This window comes from Centruroides vittatus, unplaced genomic scaffold (genome assembly GCF_030686945.1).
Source record: "Centruroides vittatus isolate TY-2023 unplaced genomic scaffold, ASM3068694v2 contig_1035, whole genome shotgun sequence".
Taxonomy (NCBI): domain Eukaryota; kingdom Metazoa; phylum Arthropoda; class Arachnida; order Scorpiones; family Buthidae; genus Centruroides; species Centruroides vittatus.
The window spans coordinates 3,421,240-3,448,362 of record NW_027120673.1 but is presented as its reverse complement, the minus strand read 5'-3'; the positions used below and the strand labels follow the sequence as shown (position 1 = coordinate 3,448,362).

General features: G+C 28.4%; 1 protein-coding gene across 1 annotated transcript in view; it reads left to right on the top strand.

Moving 5' to 3' along the window:
* The window catches only part of ari-2 (E3 ubiquitin-protein ligase ari-2), a 67,130-nt gene extending 40,243 nt beyond the window's left edge, over nucleotides 1–26,887 (top strand). The window contains exons 7-14 of the mRNA XM_067263803.1: nucleotides 1,053–1,170; nucleotides 7,800–7,850; nucleotides 9,753–9,798; nucleotides 12,748–12,875; nucleotides 13,349–13,492; nucleotides 17,394–17,462; nucleotides 21,936–22,019; nucleotides 26,492–26,887. Coding sequence (XP_067119904.1) covers nucleotides 1,053–1,170; nucleotides 7,800–7,850; nucleotides 9,753–9,798; nucleotides 12,748–12,875; nucleotides 13,349–13,492; nucleotides 17,394–17,462; nucleotides 21,936–22,019; nucleotides 26,492–26,563 — 712 coding nt within the window. The 3' untranslated portion in view covers nucleotides 26,564–26,887. The remainder of the gene's footprint in view (nucleotides 1–1,052; nucleotides 1,171–7,799; nucleotides 7,851–9,752; nucleotides 9,799–12,747; nucleotides 12,876–13,348; nucleotides 13,493–17,393; nucleotides 17,463–21,935; nucleotides 22,020–26,491) is intronic.
* Nucleotides 26,888–27,123: the final 236 nt, after the last annotated feature.

Here is a 27,123-nt window from a genome sequence, read left to right as displayed (position 1 = left end):
ACTGTCAATGTGTTTTATTTTAATAAATTAAATAAATTTTACTAAATACAAAGATTAAACAGTTTTAGGTAAGTGTTGTTAAGCTTTTTTTTTTTTTTAAGTGTAGGTAAGCCATCATTCATAAAAATGACAAACGAAATACAGCTGTATCTCTGTACTTGAACTGTCCCCAATTCGAACAGTTTTGGTATTCAAACAAATTCTAGACGAAATTGCTCATTCCTCGACTGAACAAACATGACCTTCTAGAACAAACTTTCAATTAATAACATACTTTTATTAAGGGCCTAAAACCACAAAGGAAAAAAAAAAACATACTTTTATTTTATCATGTATGAACATTTTTTTTGATAAAAATAAAAAGTTTGAAAATTTTGCTGATATGTCTGATCAAGATCAACAAAAAGGCTCAGATGATGACAGTAAAAACAAAATGCCGCATTTAACTAAAATTAATATTAATGCATAATACAGTGCTTTTAATTGTAATTGTTAGTTAATTATTGATTGCTTTAATCAGTATATTTCTCTTAGTAATGAAAAAGAATAGTATACTTTTGTTAACTTTGGAACCTAGCCTTATATTTGGCACTAGTTGTTCATTTTATATAGCATAGATTTGCATAACATGGCAGTTTTTTCAAAACATAACTACTATGTTATACGAGGGATACCTGTAGTTTTTAGAAAAAACTAAATGTACAGTTATTAGTTTGTGATATAATAATAAATTTGAATATAAAAACTGCTTTTTAAATATAAAATACATACAAACTACAGAATATATAAAATTAATATTCTCAAAGTAGTAATTTGAGAATATTTAAATTTTTAAAATTTATAGATTTTTAAAAACCATAATTACAAAATTATGGTTTAATTTTGTAAATTGTGATTTTTAAAGATTTTGTAAATAACCATAATTTACAAAATCTTTATATAAAGTATATTATTTTATAAATTGATAATAATATGAGAAAACTAATTTCATTTTTTATTTTGATTCATCAAAAATGATTAAATACTATAACAGTGTTTTAAAATTCTTTTAGTTTCAAATGTGGTACTGATTATCATGCACCAACTGAATGCAAAATTATTAAAAAATGGCTGACAAAGTGTGCTGATGACTCGGAGACAGCTAACTATATATCTGCTCATACTAAAGATGTAAGTACTAGTGCAATTCTTGTAAATTTTGATTTTAATATTTATATAATAATACTTTACAATATGGGTTTGCCCTCATTTTACTCTGACAATAACACTGGTCTTAGATTTTACCCAAAAATTTTCCAAAATGTGTGGAATATATTTTTGCAACTGCTAAATGTGTATTTTTTTTTTTTTTTTTTTTTTTCTTTGTGGTAACTCTAACAGTGACTTCATTTTAATAACGATTCTAAGCAGTGTTGGTTTGTTTATTATTTTAAAATGCTTATTGTTCATATAATAAAAATAGAAAAAGAAAACCATGTCGAATAAAAAGAAATTAGTGAATCCCAAATGTCCAAGTCTATGTTGCAAAATGGACCCTGACTGGGAGTGAAATGACTTTGTAAGGAGGTGCTGAAATGAAGTCTTAGCACTTTTTTATGAAATTCTCAAGAAGAAGAAAAGAAAGGCACAGTAAACAACTTTGAATTCATATTTTATGAAGATATTTGACCCTTACCAAGCTCATTAGTGGATGTTGACTCTCAACCAGGGCCATCATTACTGAATTGAAGTTGCACCTAGTGGCACTGTTATATGAGATCAACACAGTAGAAATATAAAAATTGCATCATTAATCTCAACTATAAATAAGTAGTCCTAAGCTATAATTTTTATATTAGTATTTTTGTATTAGTAAACATTTTGGTACTGAACATAATTTTATATATATATAATAAAATATATGTTATATATATATATATATATATATATCATCATAAAATAAATCCATTTTGGAATAATTAGGAATCTGTTCCAGACATGTATTGTGGAACAGATCTCATAATAAAATGGATTTATTTTATGATGATTTTGTTTATGACAACTCCTTCAGGAATGCAATACCAGTATAAAATGAGTGCAGCCTATATATTGTAATTTTATGAGGGTAATTCATGATGGTGTATACCATGCAGAAAATTATTAGAACAAAAATAAAATTGTTCATATAAACCCATCTAACTGTTTACCTTGTGCTTCCAAATCAGTGTTGAAAGAAAGCATGACACTGGTTCACAGTTTATAAGGTACCAGCTCAACATTACATCTACAATGAAATGTAATAGAAAAACAATTTGTTTATAAAATAAGTGAAATGGAATACAAAGAGAACCTCTAAAACTTTTTGTAGAAAAGATACAAATGTCTACAAATAATGACACTTTATCATCGTGTCAATTTATTTCTGTTTTATTCATATAATAATAATAATAAATGCTAAAATAAATGCAGGAAAAATTAAATAGGAAATAATTTTAAAATATATAATATCCAATGATATGGATTTGAGTGTTAATGACTCTGCTCTTACTTTCTGTGAAGAATGTGTAACCTTAGTACAGAAAGATATTTGCTAGTGAAAGCAGAATGCAAAAACAAATTTATTTTTTATAGAAAATTTTATTTCCACTGCTGTTTCACAGAACAAGAACAATGAAATGATTAGTAATATGCAAACAACAGCAAATAGTATTAAAACAAGATGATGACTGTAACAGCAAATTGTTTTTATGCTTACTAATTTCATTTATTTATTAAAATTATTTACAATAACTAAGTATAATTTTAAAAAAATTTTTGTCCTGAGGATGCTGTGAGGTCCCGTCTTTCTACAGACATTATGGTTTCAGTCAAGACCACGAAAGAGGTAGCCATAAGTAATCCATCCCAGATGCATTGAGATGGACTGCCCATGAAAAGTTCCTGGAGTTGCCTGCATCAAGTTTTATCCCAGTTTTTCCAAAGCATTAACTATCTAACCATCTTAAGAATAGAATTAAACATGTTAGTTAAAAAGAATATACTTTAAATTTCTCTCTTATCTCCATAAATCATTTTCCCAATTAGTGGCAAATAGTTTTACTTGGCAAATAGTTCAACATGTTAAATCTGTAATTTGAATTTACAAAATGGAAAAATTTGCTGAAAAATTTGTCATTGTTGATATAATGTTTGTTCCTTTTTCCACTTCATCAGCAATTCACTCTTAGTGTACTAAGTTAAGACATTAAAATTTAATTTTGTCTTTTAGCAGCAAACTCATTCGAAAAATATGCTTCCTTACATGGTAAAGACTTCATGAATTGTAATGGTCAGGCAATCCAATATAGTGCTGAATATTGTTTCTTTTCTTTGATTACTGTTTGGAAAATGTTATATAAAGAACTATTTTACTGCTGTCTTTGAAAGTTGTTAAATAATAATTTAAATTTTATATGAATGTCATTTTAATTAATACAAAATGAATTTATAAAATATAAAATTAAAAAAATGAAACAAACAAAAATTTTGATGACATCATCATTAATTAGATTTAATTAGAAAGTAATGCTATTATGTGCAAACAAGGTGAAACATTGCACAATCAAGCAGGGACTATCATTTTAAATGTATTAATTGTTAAAACTCACTTTATAGGATGAAAAGGGATCATCATATAGGTAAGGGATAAAATACCAGAACTTTATCAGTTTTTAAAATACAAATTCAAATATTAGTCTAATGTTATCAATTAAAGCATGGATTGAACATAAAGAGAATATATTGGTCAAAAACTAAAGGCAAATTATATATATAAGTACCTGGTGGTTTTGAAAAAAATTATGATAGCACAGGAATCCATGGCAGAGCATAAAGGATTTTTTTTATGTTTTTGTAGGAAACATGTTTTTAAAGCAGCTCTTAGTGACTTTAGACGAAGGTAAAGTTGTTTGATGAATTTTTAATTGTAATTTAAAATTGGCATATAACATACTCCATCACATAATGTGCATCCATTGGTTTCTAAACACACACAAGTTTTGAGTTATTTGCATGAAATTACCATAACCCATTTCTTAAATATAAATGACAGCATAAAAAGTCTTTGACTACTTGTCCTTTTCATTTTAATTTTAATTCATCATACAATGTAATAGAGAAGTCTATAAAATAATAATAGAAAATCTTGAAATGCAAATGTTTTCAGAATGCTTAATGCAATTCTCAAATGTTTTTAATAAAATAAGAACAGAATAAAAACAAAATATTCATATCAAACGGAATCAAATTTAAAATTTTTTATTCGGTTGCCTATGAATGTTTTGTTTATTCTATTCTGTGAGTATCTGAATTATTGGCTTACATTATATTTTCCGTGTTATGTCATGACATCATAGTTTGTCGCCTTTTTGTCAACTACCTAGCGACTAACTGTCAATTTTTACACATGAGAACGAACCATCTGTTCGATTCTCAGACGCTTAAATGATGCTTTCTCATCACCTCTCGACCTAAGTTGCATACAAAATAAAACAGCACCTCAAAATTCGTTAGTAGTCGCCCTGATCGACGCTCGCCAAGTTCCTAATTTCATAGTGTGCCATTTCCTTTGTGTATGTGTAAAATTCAGTCCCTGGATTAAATCGGCCGTCCATTGGATTAATTGCCAACTTAAATGGACTAAGCTTATCGTCATCACTACGAATTTCGCCATTCACCCTTCCTCTTGTCTATGGACTAATCAGACTAACAGGTCAACCCACCTCCGCTTCAATAAGGTATTTATCGCCATGCATCCGCATGCGATAAATACCTTATGAAACTCTCTCTTATTGAACCTTATGTAAACTCTCTCTCTCTCTCTCTCTCTCTCTCTCTCTCTCTCTAAGAATCGTGACGTTAGGCCTATCTCCCTTATGCTTTTCGTTGTATGTAAGTCATGCTCTGTGTAAATAAATGTTGTACTTTAGTTAACGAAGGTCTCTGTTACTGCATTGTCACGCCCTCCATCCCGAATCTGATCGTTTCATATCGCGACCGCTCGCGTGTCAGATCTTTGAATCGCCATGGCTTCAGTGTCAGCTAAGACATGGTGGTGTCAGTCTTGACAAGGCATCAATGAGGTGCCGACCTCCCGGTGTCACTGGTGTCAGAAGTGGGATTTTTGAGGCCCCTAAGGCCCCTTTGGTACAATAGTAATCCACTCCCTTAACAAAAAATAATTTCTGAACCAATTCTAGGATGGAGGCAGAGGCAGAAGGACCAGCGCATGGAGCGGAGGTCCTTCTACCTCTATATTCACTTGAGCTGCTATTTTAGAATGCTACTCTCAAACCATTCTCGTAATCATCTCTTCTTCTGATAGCCCCTCCTTTGCTATTAACCTTTATGTTTTAGAAAAACTGACCTCCCATTCTAAAGTCTGTTATAACATTAAATTCAAAGAAGGGGATCATGTCTTACGATGGAGCTCTGTTATTCAAGAAATCTACGGAGACAACCCACCCGCCTCCCCTCACCCTATACCGTGCTTCGAGATTCCCCTAACCTGTCTTCATTTCTTTGGCCATCATCACAATTTTAAATTCATTCTTAATATTTCTCCTTTATAGATGGCCGACGATAATGAATGGTGAGACTTCATACCCTCACCCCCACCACCAACAACAACCAACAAAGTCAACCGAGTGGCCTTACAAGCGGCCATATGCTTCGCACAATTAAACCCATCAAACTGTTCCAATGACCCTCGTTCTGCCAATAAATCATAGCTGCCCTCCTGATCTAGAGCAAACCTTCCAAGACATTAACCGAGTCTCTTTGACATGGACCGATCCATTGCCACATGCATCCCGCACTTCATTACCTGATCCACCACCATCTCGCAACTCTAATCAACCCCCTCGTAACTCAAATAATCATCCTTAAGATGTACGAAAAATTCTACGGATATATATATCAATTATATTGCAATTAAATCATTTATATACTAATATATATCAATATTCATATCCTTTTTATAATAATCTATTCTAATTTTGTTTAAAAAAAAGGTTTGAGAATGGAATTAAGAATTCTGAAAATATTTGCATCTTGAGTGTTTCTTTTGTAAAATTTTATAGACTTCTATTTATATTATGTTTGCTGAATTAAAAAATGCAAAATACAGGTGTTTTTATTTCTAAAATTTCAGTTACAATGCAGAACAGAAAATACTGCACCAAAGACATATGAATTAACAGGAATAACATGAAAGTAAACATTTTATTAGGAAATTTGTTGATACTTATGCATTTTTCAAAATATTTACATGTGATTCTAACATTCTATCAATTGTGCTGGAAATTTAACTTGAGACTTTCCTGCATATCATTTTATTAAAATTATTGTATTGAGAGAAACACATGTTCAACAAAATTTGGGCTTTGAAAATTGATGTTCTGTAGGATTTGTCTGTGTTTTCAAATATAAATGCTTGTAGTATGTTGTTTTTTATTTTTAAAAAAACTATTTAAAAAATTGAAGTTTCTTTCAGTTTATTATATTTATTATTTCATTTTTATTTTATTATTAGTTTAATGTCATTTTAATTTTATATATTATTTTAACTCAAATTTTTGAATATACTTGAATCTCCATTCTAATATACCATGTTCTAAACTATTAGTATACGAGAATAGCTATTTAAGTAACTATTCTTTAGTAATTTTAATTAAAATTTTCTACTGGATATTATATAAGAATATGTTTTTAAGTATCATATGTAGTTAAAAAGAACATTGTGATAAAGCAAAGTAATAAATTTTAAGATTAATTTGTTTTAATAAAAAGTAATAAACATTACAGATGGATACTAGTCCAATCTTCTCTGCTTGCCATGTCCAATCACCAGGAACAACTATTTCCATTGCAGAGACAACCTTTCTTTAGAGGCTATGCCTCTGCACAAATATGCAAAACAGTTTAAAATGTCCACAGGTGACAATCCCAACACAATTAAAAATATAATTTTTTTTTTTTTTTTTTTTTGTAGAAATGGGCTGGCAGAATTACAATTTAATAAAAAGTAATAAACATTACAGATGGATACTAGTCCAATTTACTAGTCCATAAGTTTCAATTGATTAATTTGTTTATAAATATATTATCATCATTTTTTGCTTTCCTGCCTGAAAAGTATTGGAATCATGCCAAATTTGACCCTCCAAGTTTTTTGCAAATTGCCATGTTTTGAGACCTCCTGAATCCAAAAAAGTAAAAAAAAAAAAAGCAAAAGAATTGCATGGATATGTTTGTACGTGTATGTGTTTGTGTTGGCATCTGTTTTGCTTAATATCTCGGGATGGGGTAAACATTTAGTATTGAAATTTGTCCTGGTTGCTTGTATATGAAGGACATTGACGCTGTTAAATTTTGGTGGTTAAAGGTTGAGAGGTGGGGAGATAAACTTTGCATCTTCAGTAGGGTCAAACTTAATGATGATTTTACTCGCTATTAACATTTGTAATTTTTTATAAAACTCATCCCTACCCTCAAAAATAAGCTTTTTGCCATTTTATAGTAGTATTAAAAACAGTTTTTTTATAACAAAATCTCATAATAGATGGCATCACACAATTTTATTAAGTTATATTGTAATTAAAATAATAAAAGTTATTTTCTATATAAGATCTCATAATAACCAGGATAGTTATGCAACTTGTAGCTGGATTTATTTAACAATGTATGTAATTTTTAAATAATTGAATTTAAAAATATGTATGTTATCTTTAAAATATTCTTATTAAAACTGATAACATCTATTTTTATTAAAATTTATTTAGTGTCCAAAATGCCATATATGTATTGAAAAAAATGGAGGATGCAATCATATGGTAAGTTACTTAAAATATTTAAAATTTTGACTGAGTAAAAAAAAACTTGTAGAGAAACTGAGTTGAACTGTTTTATTGATGCAATCAAACTAAAAAAAAAAAATGAATACTCTCAAACATTTTTGAACATCAGGTCTCACCTTCAAAGACTAGTACATTTGTAAAAAAAACTACCAATTTTTAAAGGAATAAAGAACAAATGTTAAATTTTATTTGCATTGGTATGTTGCTAAAATCAACATAATTTGTGTAACAACATTGGATAAATATAAAGTGTATTAGTAATCTACAAATAATTACAAAGACAAGCCAAAGTTAAAACATGTAAGAATCATCAATAAATAAATAAGCTATATTTTTATAAAAACTATCAGTGAACCAGAAATTCATGATAAAGGGAGAAATAATTTCTAATATTAATTTTCCTTTTCTTAATAGTAAACTGTTTTCTGGAAGTTCAAATGAGAATCTTCATCTACTTGTTTTTTTAACTTTCTGTACTCTTTTCTAAAAGTTTTCATTTGATGCATTTATTCCAGTAACTTAATATCATTCCAAGTATCTTTTATAGTTGTTCAGTGTTGCTTCAGAAAGTACAAAAGATTAGTACAAATTATAAATTCTTTTAACAGATGTAGAATTTCTCAAATAAACAAACTAACTTATAAAAATAATTTGAATATAACTAATTAATTATTAATGTTTCTTTTCATGTTTATAAATTTTATAAGAAAAATAATTGAAATAAATAAATTATTTTTAATATTTATAATAATCCTCACTGATTAGACACTGTTTATCAAACGATAATGTATTAACATCAATTTTTGACAAATGACAAATCTTGAAATTTTGATATTGCATTTACTTATTATTTTAATTGAAATGCATTTATGTAATCATACAATTTTATATACATTTGTTTATAATTAAGTTATATAGTTACATATAAGCAAAAACAAGTACAGGTATCCCTTGAATAATGCTGTTAATTAATTTCTCAATATTATCATGTTAATCAAACACAGTTATTACCTTGGTATTCGACCAAACAATCATGATCTGCTAGAACAAATTTTTGTTTTAACTTCAATTTTGTAATCTACAAAAAAGTTTTGTGTGATAAAAATGAATGAATAATTTAAAAATAATATGAATCTTAAAGCCTTCCTGCCTACCTTCGACAGACAAATAATACTCAATACAGTTTGTTTCTTCACTGATGTGTGAGGAACACAATCATGTTTTGCAACTATTCCAAGTGAATGAAATGTTTCAACAATTCATGTCTGTGACGCACTACAATTTGTTGGAAGTTCATGAGTTGTTGTTCATCAATTTTAACGGTTTCTTCCTGCAATTTCTCCTCATCAACAGCTTTTTGGTTACCCATACATTTTATATCCTGTAGTTCAAAATTTTCCAAACAAAATTCTCAAGACCATATTTGACAAGACCAATTTGACATATAAAAGCCTTTCCCCATACACACTGCAAGTATCTTTTACTGTATGTATCCTTTAAAAAACTTAAAAAGCATAATATGTCCAATATGCATTTTCTTTGCAGACATTTCAATTTGATTTTACACAAATAAAATATGAAGTAAAAAGTTTTAAAATAAGCTTCTAAACAAAGAATACAATATCACATTAATAATAATGTGTTAAATTTTACAACTGTTATAATTAAACCACATATCTATGTTAAGTAAAATACAGCCATAAAAGACATTAATTAAAACTTCTGGTGCCTATATAAAGGGATTGTTGCAATTAATTTTGCAGTGTTAATCAAATTTCTGTTAAGCAAGGGATACCTGTAGTAATTGTTATTTTAATGATTTAACAATTTTCATATAATATATCTGAAGTTGTGTTTTTTATTATTTATTTTTTGTAGCAATGTTATAATTGCAGACATGACTTTTGTTGGATGTGTTTAGGAGGTAGGAAATATACTTTTTTGTTGTTACTTATCATTGGTTTTTTATGAAATACATTGATGTTGTTATCTCAGTTTTCATTTTAATCTGTTATGAAATAAACTAAAATTTAAAAATTTTTCAAGCTATAAATTGCTTTATTTTTTGAAATACTGTATTTCAATAAATACTATTCTAGACAATAAAAATTTAACCATTAAAGCAAAAGGATAGACTTGACAGTTACATTTTTAAAAATTCACACAGAAATTTATTTGAAAATAAACATTTTATATATTCTCTTTCATATCCTTTAGTTTGACTTTGTTAATCCTGATGACATCACTTTGGAAATATCAAAAATAGCCAAACTATAAAAATTTTTAGTTGTTTTTAAGTTTTAATTATATTTTAACACCAAAATCTTTTTTCTACGTATATAAGGTGTAGGTCTCTTCCATCTTATCTTGGATTTAGATTTGTTTCTCTGTTTGAAAATCATCCGTATAAAGAAACTAAATAATTGCACTTAAAAGTTCCAGCAATTATTTTAATATTAAATACTAATGTTTTTGGCCATATTCAATAACTTTATTCAGGCTCAATCAAAACAAAAAAAAAAGAACAAATTGTAAACTGGAACATTACACATATCAACATTTATGGAACATAAATAATAGAATGCTACATTTAAAAACTCGAACGAACACAATAAAAGAGATTACAAAACATTGGTTAATATTAAGATAATCACTGAAACTTTAAGATATACAGTCAAATCTGTTTTTGTGCAGGGGATAGGGACTGCATAAAAGAAAATGCATTAAAAAAAATCGTGCGAAACTTCACCAGTGGCTATAAAAAATAGTTTTCACAACACAATTAAAAAAATATTTTTTTTATGCAGTGAATAGGGACAGCATAAAAAAAGTCTCACGTAGAAAATAACTCGAAACTGTACGAAATAACTAGGAATTGCTTTTTTAACTCCTTGGGCCTTTTTCTGCAACACCTAATCGGGGAAAAAATCCTCTAAGAATTTTAATTTTTATATTAATTAATTATTTCCACTTAAATAGGAATCTAACATTAAAAAGTTAAAAATAATCATTAAATAATGATTTTATTTGATAAATATAGCTGCAGGAAGTGTTATTTCATTTAACAGGGCGTGAAATTTCACACCTGCAGTCTAAAGCTGGAGGGGAGCTAACTTACAGCATCTGTTCAAATATAACATAATATTTATGGTTTTTATGCTATTAAAATAAGAGGGGACCGAAATAAACGTATGAGAAAAAAATTTTACTGAATAAAAAATGAAAAAACCTGCTGATGTCATAGAAAACAACCAATAGAGTTTTTAAAAATTTTACAGGAGTCAATTATGTTCCAATTTGATTGAAATTTTCATATACCGCACAAAAAAATCGCACAAATAAAAATCGCACAGAAAAAGACCGCACAAAAACAGGTTTGACTGTAATTATTTAGTTTATTGAACTCTCCATCCAATAAGTTTTTCTTTGTGTAAATTTGTAATATCTGAAGTTTCATATATTTTTATTAAAATTTTAATTTATGAAAAAGTTAATATACAGTATATTTACTCTAAAATTAAGAAGAAAATTTCTTAATGTAAATGCACAGAAATGCAGTAGTCCTCATTATATCAATAATTTGGATATATTGTACTGTTTTCCTTCCAAATATAAAAGCACTTTAGCCAGTAATTTAAATTAAGATATGTTAGTTAATGTTACTTCTTGTAATGAAGCCTTGATATAACAAAGCCTATTTAATGTAAAAATATTAAAATTTTAAGATCAATGCCAGGAAGTCATCTGATTGCCAAATGATGGCAACATGTCACATATTTCAAGTTATAAATATGTTTGTTTTAACAGTTTCATGCATCATTGGAATAATTAGTTGTTGCTTGCACTGCATAAGGTATGTTTCAGTGTGATGTAATGCAATAAATGAGGTATGAAGAAAAGAATAAATTATAATAAAAGAAAATAACATTCAATAGATAAGAAATGGTGTCTCAATCAATAGGTTTTGAAAATGTGTGGACAAAGAGGATGTATGAAAGTTATTAAATGCAAAAGATAATAGTTTTTCAATGGAAGATTTAGGAAAACTTGTTAACAATGAAGCAAAAAAAAAAGTGAAAATGAAATTAAAGAAGTCCCTATAGAAAAAGCATTAGCAACCAAAGATTTAAAAAACTGTTTGAATGGAATTGAAAGTGATCATAATTTAGGAAGAAGTATTATTATTAAACGATCATTGTTAATTGCAACAAATCTGTACAAGTAACTGTTAAATGAAAGAAAAAACTAAGCATAACAATCAACTTTAGATTCTTGTTTTAAAATGTCGTCATTTTATACTTGTTTGGAATGCAATATCGACTTTTTATTTAATAAAGCTTTTCTTTTTTCAAAAAGAGTCTCTTCTTTACATAAGAACATATCACTATTGAGGCCATAGTATTTTTACCTCTGAGAACAAAAATTTCACGTAACAAAGTAATTTTGTGGAATGCATTTGTTTATGGAACCTCTCTGTTAATTGAGGTATGCCTGTATTTAGAAAAATAACAGTTTGCTCATACTAAAGTTTTGAGTTTAAAATTTCCCTTCTTTGTCCAGAGTGAACACTTTCAGGTTGTTTTCTTTTTTGTCCCTTGTTGATTATTGAAGAATGTGTAAGAATTAATTTTTTGGTACACATTTTTTAATGATTAGAGAATGAAAATAATAAAATGAGACTGAGATAAGATTGCATGAATTCAAAATCAAATATTTTAAAACAGAAAAATTATATTATTATTGTTTAATGTAAATTATTGTAATTGCAATATTTATTTAGTTTTTAATATAATTTCTTAATTTTTGAAATAATATAAATTTTAATTGTTTATCATCAGTGTATAGAATTACTTCCTGCTTTATTTGTATATAGACTGGAGAACGCATGGAAGTGAATATTATGAATGTAGTCGATACAAAGAGAATCCAAACATAGCAAATGAATCTGCTCATGCTCAAGCAAGAGAAGCTCTGAAAAAATATTTGTTTTACTTTGAAAGAGTAATTATATACTTTTTTTTTAATATTTGTTTTAAATGTTTTTTTTCTATTAAAATAAAAAAAATTTTTGTATCAAATGTAAATCATAACATAGCTTCTGAAAACCAAACTTATAACAAATTTTGAAATTTTTGTTAGGAAATGTAAAAATCTAGCAGTATTATATATTTGTTTTAAGAGTCACTGTAAATTCACACCTGGGATACTAAATTTAATGTTAACTAAGTGTTGATATATAGTAACTTTATTATTAATTTAAAAAAAAAGATAATTTGAAATACAGCAATGATTTAATGAGCAAAACTTGCCATTTTTAGATGTGAAGGTGACATATCTGCTTATTATAAGAAGAATAGATAAATGAACTGTACATCTAAAAATGGCATTGAGTTTTGTTCATTTTGAATATAACTGATTTTTTTTTTAATATGAATTATTAAAATAATTTTAGACTGTATATTATATGCTTTCAGTGGGAAAATCATGCTAAGAGTCTTCGACTTGAAGAACAAACTCTAGAAAAAATCAAAAATAGAATTAATGAGAAAGTAATGAGTAATCAAGGGACTTGGATTGATTGGCAATACCTGTTAGATGGTGCTGATCTTCTTGCAAAGGTATTTTTTTTAATATATGATAAAACAAAATTAAGATATATTTCAAATAATGAACACGTTTGAAAAGAGAACCCATTTATATTAAATTTTTTAATTTGTAAAAATCTTTAGATAGAATATAAAAATTGTCACATTATATCTGTGTAATCTTCCAAAGCATAATAAAATAAATTACTAAAACACTATAGTAACAGGAGTTCTTTTATATTTTAATTATAAGTAAATGCTTTTTGAGATATTCTGCTTCATCATTAGATTACATCATCAAAAAATTCAAATGATGAACAATTCCAACACTGCTATTTGAACATTCAAAGTATAATACATAACTGAAACTTGCATATTAAGCCATAGAATAAAATATCTTAAGTAATAATCTATTGAACCGGAACATATAAGATAAAAATAAAATATAGATAGATAAATAAGAATTAAATTAAAATAAATAAATGAAAGAATAACAATGATAAGTAAATAATGAGATAGTCATTCTACAGAATTAAAGACTTGTAAATTGTTGATTTTAGAGTAAAAAGAAGAAAAGCAATAAAAAAAATTTAACAGTTGTCTGTTATTGTCTTTGGCATTTTCATCCACAGTTCTAAGTCATTTCATTCTAAATATTTTTGTTTCTTGTCTGTGATTAATATATCTTTATGTGGTCTAAATTTGGCTTTTTTCCAGACTTATCAAAGTTTGTAGATCAAGTGATAAAAACAGAGTCAGAGATCAGATCCAAAAAATATATATTCTTTTATTAACATTGGAAATGTGTTTCAGACTCTACAATCCCTCATCAGTCCAACCAGTTCGCTTAAATTACTATAGGCAGAAAATTATGGCATATATGTAAAAATGATATGATGATCCTGCTCTTAACGACAATTGTTATCTCGAAAAGCACATTTACCTCCAAATTAACAGATTTTAGAAGAAAAGACCAGCTGGTTTTTTAACACACACATATGAAGTTTAATTGTACATAATTGTCAGTAAAATGATTCCATTGAGAACAGGTAATATGATGATCCAATGATTCCATTGGATCATCATATTACCTGTAATGCTGTTAATTAGTACTATGTACAATTAAACTTTATATGTGTGTGTTAAAAAACCAGCTGGTCTTTTTTTCTAAAATTGGCTAGTTTGAGGTAAATGTGCTATGTAAACCGATCGAACTCAGTTCGATTGCGGGTACGAAGGGGTTAAGAGCAGGATCATCATATTATCTTTATATATATGCCAGAATTTTCTGCTTACAGTCATCTATGCAAACTGGTTTGGACTGATGGATTGTAGTCTGAAGTGCATTTCCAATGTTAATAAGTGTATATATTTTTTGATCTGATCTCTGACTCCATTTTCATCACTTGATCTACAAGATATTTGGCTGTTTTTCCAGACTTATCATTTTGGTCATTTCCTTCTTTTTGTTTGTGTGTAGTAGGGTATCAGTTTGTGGCTATTTATAGCTCATCTGTTACTCTTAAGGAACTGTTTTTCATTATTGGAAGTGTAATTTTTCCATCTCTACTTTGCTTCTGCATCTTTATTAGACGTTAATATTTCAGTTAAGCTCGTGTTTGGATGGCCTTTCAGTAAGTTGTACTGGTGTTCCTTCAATCTAGTACTGAATAATTCTTCTGTAGCTTTTTATTATTATTTTTTGTTTTGTTTTGTTTTGTTTAAATGTCACTGTAATGAAAACATTAATGAGCATTTACCAAAATTATAGTATAGAATCTCAGTTTAAAAGACAATTTTTTTAAGACATAAATTTGTAAAAACTATGTTATATATGTGGATTTGTCAATGAACAGAACATTGATAATGAACTTTAAATGAATGGAACAATGTTTTTGACATCATCTTAAATGAGCACTTCTGTTTACAGGTGTTAATGGAATGCAATGTACAGGGTATCTGGCAAAAGACCTGAGCCTGTAGACAGCTCAGCAGTGCTACACTAAATATTTTGTTACAATGCACTAAGTTAACATTAAATAGCTGTCTTGTTGAGGAATGGGAGGGGTAGTAACTCATGGACATCCACTTGAGATCTGGTGCTCTTTTAGCTTTTCAAAAATTCTTTTTATAAAATTATCTATGTGACATCATTATCAATATCATACTGTCCTTGGTGGTTAAACTGCAACAGAAAAATGCCATCCTATAACTGTATTTGTGGAGTCTTCACATTTTGCATAAATTTGTGTCTTTTAACATAATATTCAACTACATCATGGATACATAAACTCCTACTAAAACACCGGATTGTAAATAATTCTTCACCCAAAAACCTAATAACCGGTGCCAGTCCACTTAAATTATATGGCAAACGTTTTCGGACACTTCACTGCGCCCTTCCTCAAGCCTTCTAATCTTCTTACAACAAATTTTCGAACAAACGAAATCATATTTCCGTTATGCACGTGCCAACCGAATAAAATTAAAAAATCGAACAACTTAAATTCCAACCGTTCAACTATCTTTTGTAAACGAAGCTTCCTCCAAACATTCTACTGTTTTGCTATTTACAAATTCCTACATCGTTCGATTTTTTAATTTTTTAAATTTTATTTGGTTGGCACGTGCGTAACGGAAATATGACTTCGTTTGTTCGAAAATTCATTGTAAGAAGATTAGAAGGCTTGAGGAAGGGTGCAGTGAAGTGTCCGAAAACGTTTGCCATATAATTTAAGTGGACTGGCACCGGTTATTAGGTTTTTGGGTGAAGAATTACATCATGGATACTTTTATTGTCTGGAAATGGTTATATAAATTTTCTATCATTTATTTTGTTTAGTTTTTGCTCTATCTATGGATTGGGCAATGCTTATTTTTGGACGCAAGTGTGTATACAAAAAGTGCCATTTTGATCCATTATAAAAATAATAATTTCAGTTCTCGGGTTCAAATGCATACATAATCATGTGTTGTCTGATTCAAAATTTAAAAAAAAAAATGTTTTATTTAGATTTTATGTAATGAAAATTTCTCATATATTCAATATATTCTGTAAAATATGTTGAATTAAACATTGTATGAAATCAGCATACAATTTAAAATGTCCAATATATTTAATAATTATATAATAGTAAAAATGTACAGAAGTAACTTAACACTTCTCAAAAATTTAAATATTTTTATAATATTGTGATTATTCTTCTAATTAGTTAATAATCAAATTAAACTTCCTGACATTTTACTTTTGTGTTTTTATGTCTAGTTTTCTTTAAATTCAATTTGTTATGGTTATTTTTTTAACATAAGTTAATAAATCTTCCAAGAACTGTTTATTAAGGAACCCAAACAGAAACTTTCTTTAACTTCAAAGTGCTTTCAATTCAAATTGAGCCATTTTCAGTTCAGGATACATTACAAAATAAGAACAACCTATAGAACAATATTTTCTATATGCTGTTCTTAGAATAACGTATCCTGAACCAAAGATGGCTCAATTTGTATCAAACATTTTGAAGTTACAGAAAGTTTGTTTGTTATCTTTAATAAGCAGTTCTGGAAAGATTTATTATCTATAGTGTCAAGTTTTGTTGATTATAATGATTATTTCTATTATAAAGTATAACTTGTATAAATTTCATATTTTTAATATTTTGTCCCATTGGCTTATCTGTCATTCTGATGTGTCTTTCTCAGTTATGAAAATTAAGATACTTTATTGATGTATATACTGTACATATACATGCAAAATTTAGTTTATACTTTTTTTTTTATAAAATTAAATATTTTTGGATCATGAAGGAATAAATATGAAATGTCAACTATATAAATAAAACTGATTTAAAGATGTAGGACATATTTCAAGAGAGACAGATAAGTTGGTTGGGTAATAAATTTTAAAATTTATATTTCAAATGATTATTTTCATATTTAGTGTCGTTACACACTCCAGTACACGTATCCATATGCATATTATATGGAAATAGGCCCACGTAAAGAATTAGTAAGTTACTTTAAAATTTTCAGTAATATTATTACAAAATTTTTTATTTTGTTTAGTTAACATAAAGCTTTTATTTTTATAATGTGATTAACTTATTAACCTTTGTACATTAAATGACAAGAGAACTTTTTTAAGATTAACCTGTATGACTTTGTCTTACTTTTTTGTTATTAATTATAATGTGGAAGCAAAGATTGAATGGGATCTAGGATGATTTAGTTTGACACAAGATGGCAGAATAACCACCTTTGGTCAAATTACTGTAATTACTGATTATCCATATTATAGCCTAAATATAATTCAGTCTTTTATGTTTTATTTATACATTATATAAATTTCATAAAATGAGAAATACAAACACTTTTTAATCAACACATGGTATTCATAGTAAATTTGCTTTTTTCCAAAGTATAATTTATTTAAAATTTATTAATGATACATGATAAGACTGCTCCCTTGATAGCATGATATTGTGAAAAACTGGGGGCAAAGGATATTACCTTATACCACTTAATTTGCAACAGGATGGTTAATCCTGCTCACTTTGTCTATGGATGGCTTTATTTTGCAGATTGGATGAAAACGTAAATTCTTGGTCCAGTCAGGACTGACACCAGCTAGGAAAATTATTCACGCCCTAACTCACAATATTAAGATTATAATAAAATTTAAAAAGGGGGTTATAAATACTATTGAGTGGGGAGGAGTCATGGGTAAGTCAATGGATGTCCATTTTAGATATTGAACCAGAGTCAAGATAACAATTAACTAATTTAATGGCTAAATAAAATAAAAAGAATTACAAATGGATTAAACAATATAGGATACAATTAAACGATTACAAAATCTAATAATATCTAACACTGAGATTATGACGTTCTAACTTCTTATCTATTTGTATAGAGATAGAGTTCACATAAATTGATAAAATACGTCTGAAATATATTCTTTCATTCATTTCCTAAAGATGGAAGTTGAGACATCCAAAGTTGATCAGGCACAAATGAAATAATTAATTACTTCCAATATATGGAGGAATCTGTAATTATCCTCTATAGTATTTGAGGGACCCTTCAACTATATATGGTGACTATAGTATAGAAAGGTCTGTAGGTTCTTATGGCTTCTCTGTATCAAGGGATCCGTGCCGAACCTGACGTGTAAAACCCTTTTATATTCGAGTTTATCTCCAATGAGGAGCTGAACTTTTTGTCATCTGACTGAGATGAAGTTAGGTCAAAATTTAGTTATAGGATGTGATAAACTTTTCTAAAGGAAGTAAACTGGTGGGAAAGGAAACTGTATTTCCTTGTTTTCCCTTTATTTCCCTCAAAATTTGTAAAAGTGTACAATTTTAGTGACAAAATATTAAGTTGAATTTTATAATTTTATAAAATAAATGAATCTCAAATTCAGATTCTCACAATATTTGTTAATCACAGGAGCTACACACTGGCAACAAATTGCTAAACAAGGGCCCTTGGTATTCCTTGATTAGCAGCATGAAAAATATAGAATAAACTCCTGATGTGAAGTTTGACTAATAAATGTTTGGCTAACTTTTCCTTTATTTTGTTAATTCCTGACTTGATTTTACATGCCATCTATTAGTATAGACCAATTCTTTATGATGAACTTGAAATTGTTCAATTAATTGAAATTGGGATATGTTTGGAAGGTTGTTTGAGTTGGGTATCACTTTTGAGCACAATGAAACCAACTTTGCTTGACATGCAGTAACCATATTGGGCCAAAAACATATCCTTTGTTGTTTGAATAGTGCTTTTAGATGCAAGAGACTACTCTTCTCAATGCATTCAGATATATAAATGTTCTGGCTTATGGCTCCTTTTGATTCCATGAAAAATAGCTCTAGTGGTCCTTTTGGTCCAACTGTAAGCCAGGCAGCTTTATCTTTTGGTGTAATGTTCTCCCAGGTAGATTTCTTCCTTCTTTAAAGTAAGCTGTAGGTTGAGGAGGCAGGAAAGAATAGTAACATTCATCATCCATGATTACATCAAATGTGAATCTCTGGTACCTTTGAAGAGAGAGAACAATCAATTCTATTGCATCTGTTCTTGACATGGGTTAATTTCTGGCACAGACTTTTTCTTTCTCATCATATACCCTATATCAAGCACTATCTTTTTCATAGTGTTTGTGTGATAACCCACATCTTTTGGCTAACAAGTTTGGTGAGGCATCTTTACTCTGCAAATCTTATAAGAAACACTTGATTCATTGCCAGCAATCACTTTTTTTAGGATATCTAGATCTTTAGCAGCTTGATTGATTGGTTCTCTGCTTATGAATGCATGTTCCTCCCATTACCTTATTGTTAAAATCCTTAAAATAATGTGAGAGTAGACACACTACATTTTTAAGTCATGAAGAATGTGTACAGAGCTATGCAAAATTCTCAATGTTCAGAAAATAATCTACTGATTGTCTACAATCTTTTCTGACTTTTCCAACTTGAAATAATTTCATCATATCATTTCTTGTTGGGGATTGTCTGTGTTGAGTCTTCTTTAAAATGCTTATTTCATTTGTAAACCTGTACATGAGATGTAATGTCATTATCATATGCTTCTTTGATAAAAACTTAAATTTTCAGTAATTACTGAATTTAATCTGTTTAATGTTGAATTGTTGCTAATGAGTGAGATTTCCGAATTATGGCATCTATCTAATATACTCTAATACTTTGATGTTTTGTGTTCTAATTTGTCTGAATACAACCACCTATCATGTCAAATAACTACTTATCTGTACATTTCTAAATTCAACACTTATATCACTGGTGAGTTCTCCATTGAATGATGTGACATCACGTTTTGTAGAATAAAGAAACGTTTCCATTGAAAAGGCACATTTTATGATGGCCGACTTAATTAAGGAGAAGACGATTGTGACTGTTTTGCTAAATAATTAAAGTAACTCACTTAACCATTATTCCAATAAATTCTTTTATTCAAATGAACCCTTCTCTGTATCATTTTCTTCTATACTGGGTCTTTCTTTAATAATTTGAATTTCTTGAATATTTATATCATTAGGAAGGCTTTGTGACTGAAATTTGGTCTTCTATCAATTTTGGACAAATTTGTGGAGGTAATTTATTTCTAAAAAAAGCTTAATATTTCAATATTGACCAAATTATTCAACATAATCATACAATCACATGTTTTATCATATACAGATCGTTCATTAATCTGTCCACTATTACAGCATCTGCAGCAAGAGCAAATCAAGAGTTTCTATAAGCAAAATTTACTTGTTTCACAAATGCTGCCATGTTAGTTTGTTGAATACCCAATCATCTTTCAGGTCGTTGAGCTCAACAGTGCTGATGTCATTAATTTCAACAGAGAACTCAATGGTCCATTTAGGAATGTCATTTTCTCACCGTTGAGTCAACCATTGATTATAGAAATGTATGGAATGTATATAAGAAAATGTTTGGATATGTACAGTATATGTGCTTACAATACAGCTATTTCTAGTAGCACCAAAAGTTTAGTTTAACTTTGTGGAAATCACAATAATCAGTATTAAGACTATTGTGAAGGTGAATGACTATCACATGAAAAGGAAGACAAAGAAAAGTTACTTAACAATAAGTTTATGTACAAGTAGAATATTGATACATACAAAAATTTACGATGTTGTTCACAAGGTTACACATACAGACACTGACGAACTATACAGGGTTCATGCTTACAACGAGTTTGCTGTAGTGCAAACTTGTTGTACCCTTCAGTCAACCCAGACATGTGAGTCTCACACTGAAACTAATTATTGGGCAATGTCCACTACCGACAATTGATATAAACCAACAAAACATTCCAATCACCCGTTTGGTATTTCAACTGATGCAAACAGATTCCTTCACTTCTAGTCTGATAATACAAGTTAGTAAAGGTATCGCTTCCACTGCATCATACAGTCCACCAGAACACCTTAACACACAAAGAAAAAAAGAACGGAGGGCTTTTTCCTCCACCTGGGTGACCTCACCCATCAGAAAAAGTCATATTGCCAATCTTCATTACCTTAAATACCCTTTCTTCTTTTTGTGTGCTGCCAATCCCTTATACTGTAAACAAAAAATAAAGTATTATGTATAGCCCAAAAACCTTTGATTCAACCACATATTAACTGTGTTCCATGCTTAGTATTATATTATAAATAACTTAACATTTGGAGACCCAGTTTGTTAAATTTTAATCAAATTTTATATGTAAAGCTAATACATTAGCTACAAAAATTGTTAAAATTTTGATTCTTTTGTTGTAACTATTACATTCACCTATGGTTGTCACTTTTATTTCAAAGTTTATTGCATTTCATTAAAAAACCTATAACATACTGCATCAAATATAGTTAAGTAGAAAAAATTTTATTGGATAGTTAGTGTTTTATAATAGTTCCATAGATATATAAAGATTGTGTTATACAATTATTTTTCAGTTTGAATATCAGCAAGCTCAACTCGAAGCAGAAATTGAAAATTTATCTTGGAAAATAGAGAGAGCTGAAACTACTGATCGAGGAGTAAGTTTGAAAATTATTTTAGTAAATTAAAATATATTTTGTTAAATATTGTAAATATATAATAAACAAGAAATTACCCAGTAATTAGAAAGTAAATTAATTTTCTGTAAACACTTTATTATTATGACACTAAGTAATTAAAAATATTCATTTTTATTTCAATATATTCTTTTTTTCCACAGTCTGAGTTTCATTCAGATTGTCTTGTATGGTCATTTTGTGAAATAGTTCAAATGAAGCTCTTCCTTGTGACTGACTGACTGTTTTGCATTTTCAAGCTAGTTGTGAAAATACAGTGGGTGATTGGTTAACGAACATAATCTGTTCCAAGACTATGTTCACTATCCGAATTGTTCATTAACAGATTATCGATTTACCATAGATTTTCACAGGAATTTGATTAATTCATTCTGGAGACCCACAAAAATCAATAATTATATACTTTTTTACTATGTTTATTTACATGTAATAACAAACTAAAAGCAATCTCTCTATTTTTTCATGGATGGCACATCTTTGTTTCTCAGATGTGATTTTCGTTACTCCTTTATCAGCTTGGGTCTTTTTGATTATATCTTTCTTAGCTAGGATTTATCTACTGTAGATCTGTTTAAATCATCTGCCTACAATATCAAACATCTGCCCACTCTCTACCTTGGCTATTATCTCTTGCTTAGTTTCTATAATGAACACAGTTCTTGACACTCCACTCTTTTTAGGCCCCTTAATAATACAGTTTAACCTGATTATAACATCATCTGCGGAACCGGCTATTTTTTGATGTTATAACCAAGTGTCGTTATTTGCAGGGTCATAATTTCAGTCCCACAAAAAGTACAAAGTGTGTTTAAAAACCTATTATAAAATCCATTCTAATTTAACATCGTATGTGTTACAATAAAATTATTTTTTAATGGTAATAATCATTTATTATCGTATAAAAGTGAAACTAAATGTTTAAATCAACTTTATTTACTTTATTATGTCTAAGTTTACATCGATGTAATTAAAAATTTCAAAAATTATTTTTTATAAGAAATTTCTGTTTGTCTTAAGTTTTGATAATGGTGGCACTTCTGGTTTTGAGGATAATGTTGAATCAAAAGGCAACAAAAGGTTAAACTAATGTATGCCAATTAAAAAGACACCATAACAATTTTTAGGTGAAAAACGCCTACAATGTCATTTTCTAAATCATACACTTTATCCACTATTACCAATTTAGTTTTCCGAGACCTGTAAAACATTTTCAGTTATCTTATTGCATTACATGCTTCCCTGATTGACAGCACTTCATTTTCGTCATCATCATTAGCCTCATTTTTTTTCATCTGAAGATTTAATTTGCTTAACAATATCTGCATCTGTATAAAATAACATGAGTGATATAAACCATGTATAAATGCCATTAAAGGCATGGTTTATGGAATACAGTTTTATACATAACCTTTTTTGCACTATCTTAAACATAACCTTGTACAGTTTTACAAATCTTAAACATGGTGTCACTTCTTGTGTTTGTTCTGTGAGGTGTTCGTTATCTGAACATAAAAATCTTTCGCTAAAGAGTTCATTATCCGATTAACCGATCACCCACTGTAATGGTCAACACTTCAACTTTTTTTCAGATAACAATTTCTCTTATGATTATTTTACTGTTGTGAGTCCTCTTCAGCTAAAATTCTAAACAAAGGTTCTTGTCTTTGGTAAATAAAAAATTAAAACATGGTTGGTGAATTAAAGACATTTTGAAAAATTTTTCAATAGGAAGATGATTATTGATTAAATTGTATAGACATGCATTTAATATTAAGCTACTCAGAACAAATGTGAATCAAACAGAAGAATACTTTTTAGTAGAAATGATGTTTTTAGAAAAAATATACATAAAATTTTTTCCATGATGTACCTCAAGTAAATACAAAACTGCAAAAAAAATATAATAATAATAATTTGAAGAGTCATCTCATTTGATGATTCCATTTAATAAACCTAGATCTTTAGAAGTTTGCCTTAATACCAAGCTAAAACTGTGGATATTCATCTGAAACAAAGTGTAACAACAAATGGAACTGTGAATTATCATATTTATAACTTGGTAATGGTTCCAGTAATTTTGTAAAGTGATTTGTTGCTGTGCTTCTTGAAAATTCATTTTAAAACAAACAGTTCCAACAAGGCACAAATTTTACATCTGTGTGATTAGAATTAATAATGAAATTTATTTTTTAATACATTTTTATGTTTTTTGTTTGAGAAGTTTTTCTTTGTAATATTGCATTGACAAGCAATCCACTAGAAGAAATAGTCTAGATCAGTGGATCCTTACATTAATTTAGTGTATGATAGGGTCAATAAAATCAAGTAATTCTAGGTTACTTTTTCAAAAATTACAATAATAGCAACAATTTTAGTTTTTTTTTTATTTATTTAAAATACTGTAATAAAATTTTTAAATGATATAGTTTTGGCTGAAAATATATAAAAATCATTTATTGAAATTTATAATGTTAGCTAAAAACTTGCAATTAATTTTTATAATGTATATAAGATTTGTTCTGTTTGGAAGCAGAATGATATTCACTGGAGAGTATTCTTAAATTTCTATAAAGATTAACAATACATGTATTCTGTTTCAACTAACTAGATGGTCAAGCACTAATGTGTTAGGCTTTGCTATGATTATGCAGTTTGTAGTAATGTAAGTTGAAGTACCATATCAACACATAAATATAACCTTAATTTATATTACTATTGGGACTTGTCAATATAATAAGTATAAAATGGATATTATATAGAACATGCTCAGCAAAACATTAAATAATAATCTAACACCTTTATCGTTGCCAAGAAAGTTTAATTTAAAACAAACGTTTTCGACCTATTCCATAGGTCATCATCAGGTTAAATAAACCGAAAAATGGAAAAGTTCCATTCCAGTTAAGTAAACTTTCTCGGCAACGATAAAGGTGTTAGATTATTATAAAATGGATAATTTGAGAAATTGTTTTTTGGAAGATAATGTACAGTTGAGAACAAACTATGCTTCTTAATCTTACTCAATAAGAATTTCTTTTTCATTAAGTTTATAAAACAAGTTGAAGTTAAATAAAATTATATTGATTTTCGAGTCAAACAAAGTGAAGAGAAGATGGTATTTGCTGTTTAAGTGTGGACCAGAGTGATTAAACAAAACAAAGCTAAAAGAAATTTGTGATTTTTTTTTTTTTTTGGTTGGAAGTTGTTTGAAAATATTTTTTGGTGCAAAAGTAGTTAAAAAAAAAAAAAATTAAATTTGGCTCAAAGTAACCAAACCTGCCTTCACTGTATGCACTCCAATATTCAAAACTAGCATGTGTTTGTATGGGACTGTAACTATTTGGGCATCCTTAAACTTTAACCCCTATTTTCTGACTACAGTAGAATAGTTCACTAAAACCAGATGTTTTAATTGCTCTATAATCCAAGGTCAAATCCATCATTGCTTACTAGGAGAAAAAAAATCTATTCTACTGAAAATGGAACATTTATTATTCATGTCGAAAAGTATAAAAAGCAACCATTATTGGAAATAGGGTTATTTCTTGGGAGTTATGAAAGTAATTTAGTTTGGTTTAGTGAAGTCTGGTAAAAGTTTTGTTCATTTTATTGCATGAAAATTAACATTGTGACAATAACATGTTACCAGGGCAATGGCAAAATTCATTTATTGGTGGTGGTTTTAAGGCAAGTTGATTATACAATCAAACCTGTTTTTATGTGGTCTTTTTTTGTGTGGTATAGTTGGTGACTAGTCTCGTGTGTTTTGTCATGTCTCACGTTGACTTATTATAGCTAAATAAACTTATTATAGCATAAATGTACTTATTATAGTAATATTATTGCACAAATATGCGAAAAATGAAATAATTTATTTTTTAAGTCAACAAAACACCACCCAGACAAAAATATGTAAAACAGATGATAGACAAGATGATGCAGTCAAGTGCTGACATCTGTTGTCAATAAATTCTACATGTGTTTTAATTACGTTAATTAAACCTTCAAAGTGCTTTCACATTCCTGGACCATTAAGATAAGATTCATTTCAAAGTGTAAATTGAAGGTAGATGTACTGTATTATTTTTTCTACTTAGATATAAAATTTTAGGATTTTTATTTTATGTTTAGACATAATCCCTGAAAATAAATAAGGGCAAAAACAAAGCGAAGAAGAAGGTAATTTCCTTAGAAACTAATACTACGATTTTAAAACGAGTTATTTTCTATGTGAGACTTTTTTTATGCGGTCCCTATTCACCGCATAAAAAAAAAATATTTTTTTAATTGTGCTGCGAAAACTATTTTTTATAGCCACTCATAAAGTTTCATGCAATTTTTTTTTATGCGGTCCCTATCCACCACATAAAAACAGGTTTGACTGTATTATAAAATCCATCACGTAAGATTCATTAAATTTTTTTTTCTTTCAGGATTTAGAAAATCAAATGGATATTGCTGAGAAAAGAAGAACTACTTTGCTGAAAGACTTTCTGGTAGTCTGAGAACTTCTTATAACTATTCCTAAATGGAATGAACTATAAATCTGTTTATACTATAAAATATCCATCTGCCTCGGAAGATAGGTCGGGCATTCGGGTCGTACCATCGGTCGGGCTCTATACTGTGGACTTGGTCGGTCAAAGTTTTTTTAAAATCTTGTAAAAGAGATTTGTTTGGAGGTGAAAATTACTGTCTGCTTCAGGAATGATAATTTTTTCATGCTTGTATAGAATTATGATAAAAGATTGTGCATTTTGTAATATTTATTAATTCTTCCAAAATAATTACTACTTGTAAATAAATTGATTTCCAGTCCACTTAAATAATTTTCTTTTTAAGCTGACATACCAAATGAATATTTGTCATTTAAAATCTAAATAACATTCTTATTCTAATTACTTTCAGCTGAAATTTTAAAGGATTATTATTAATGATATTTATTATAAACACTTAGCAAACCTTAATTAAGAGGTAAAAATTGAGTAAATTATAAATTGAATATTGTATAGCAAGGGAAATAAGAGATCAAGTTTGAATACTAAAGATTCGAATACGGAACTGT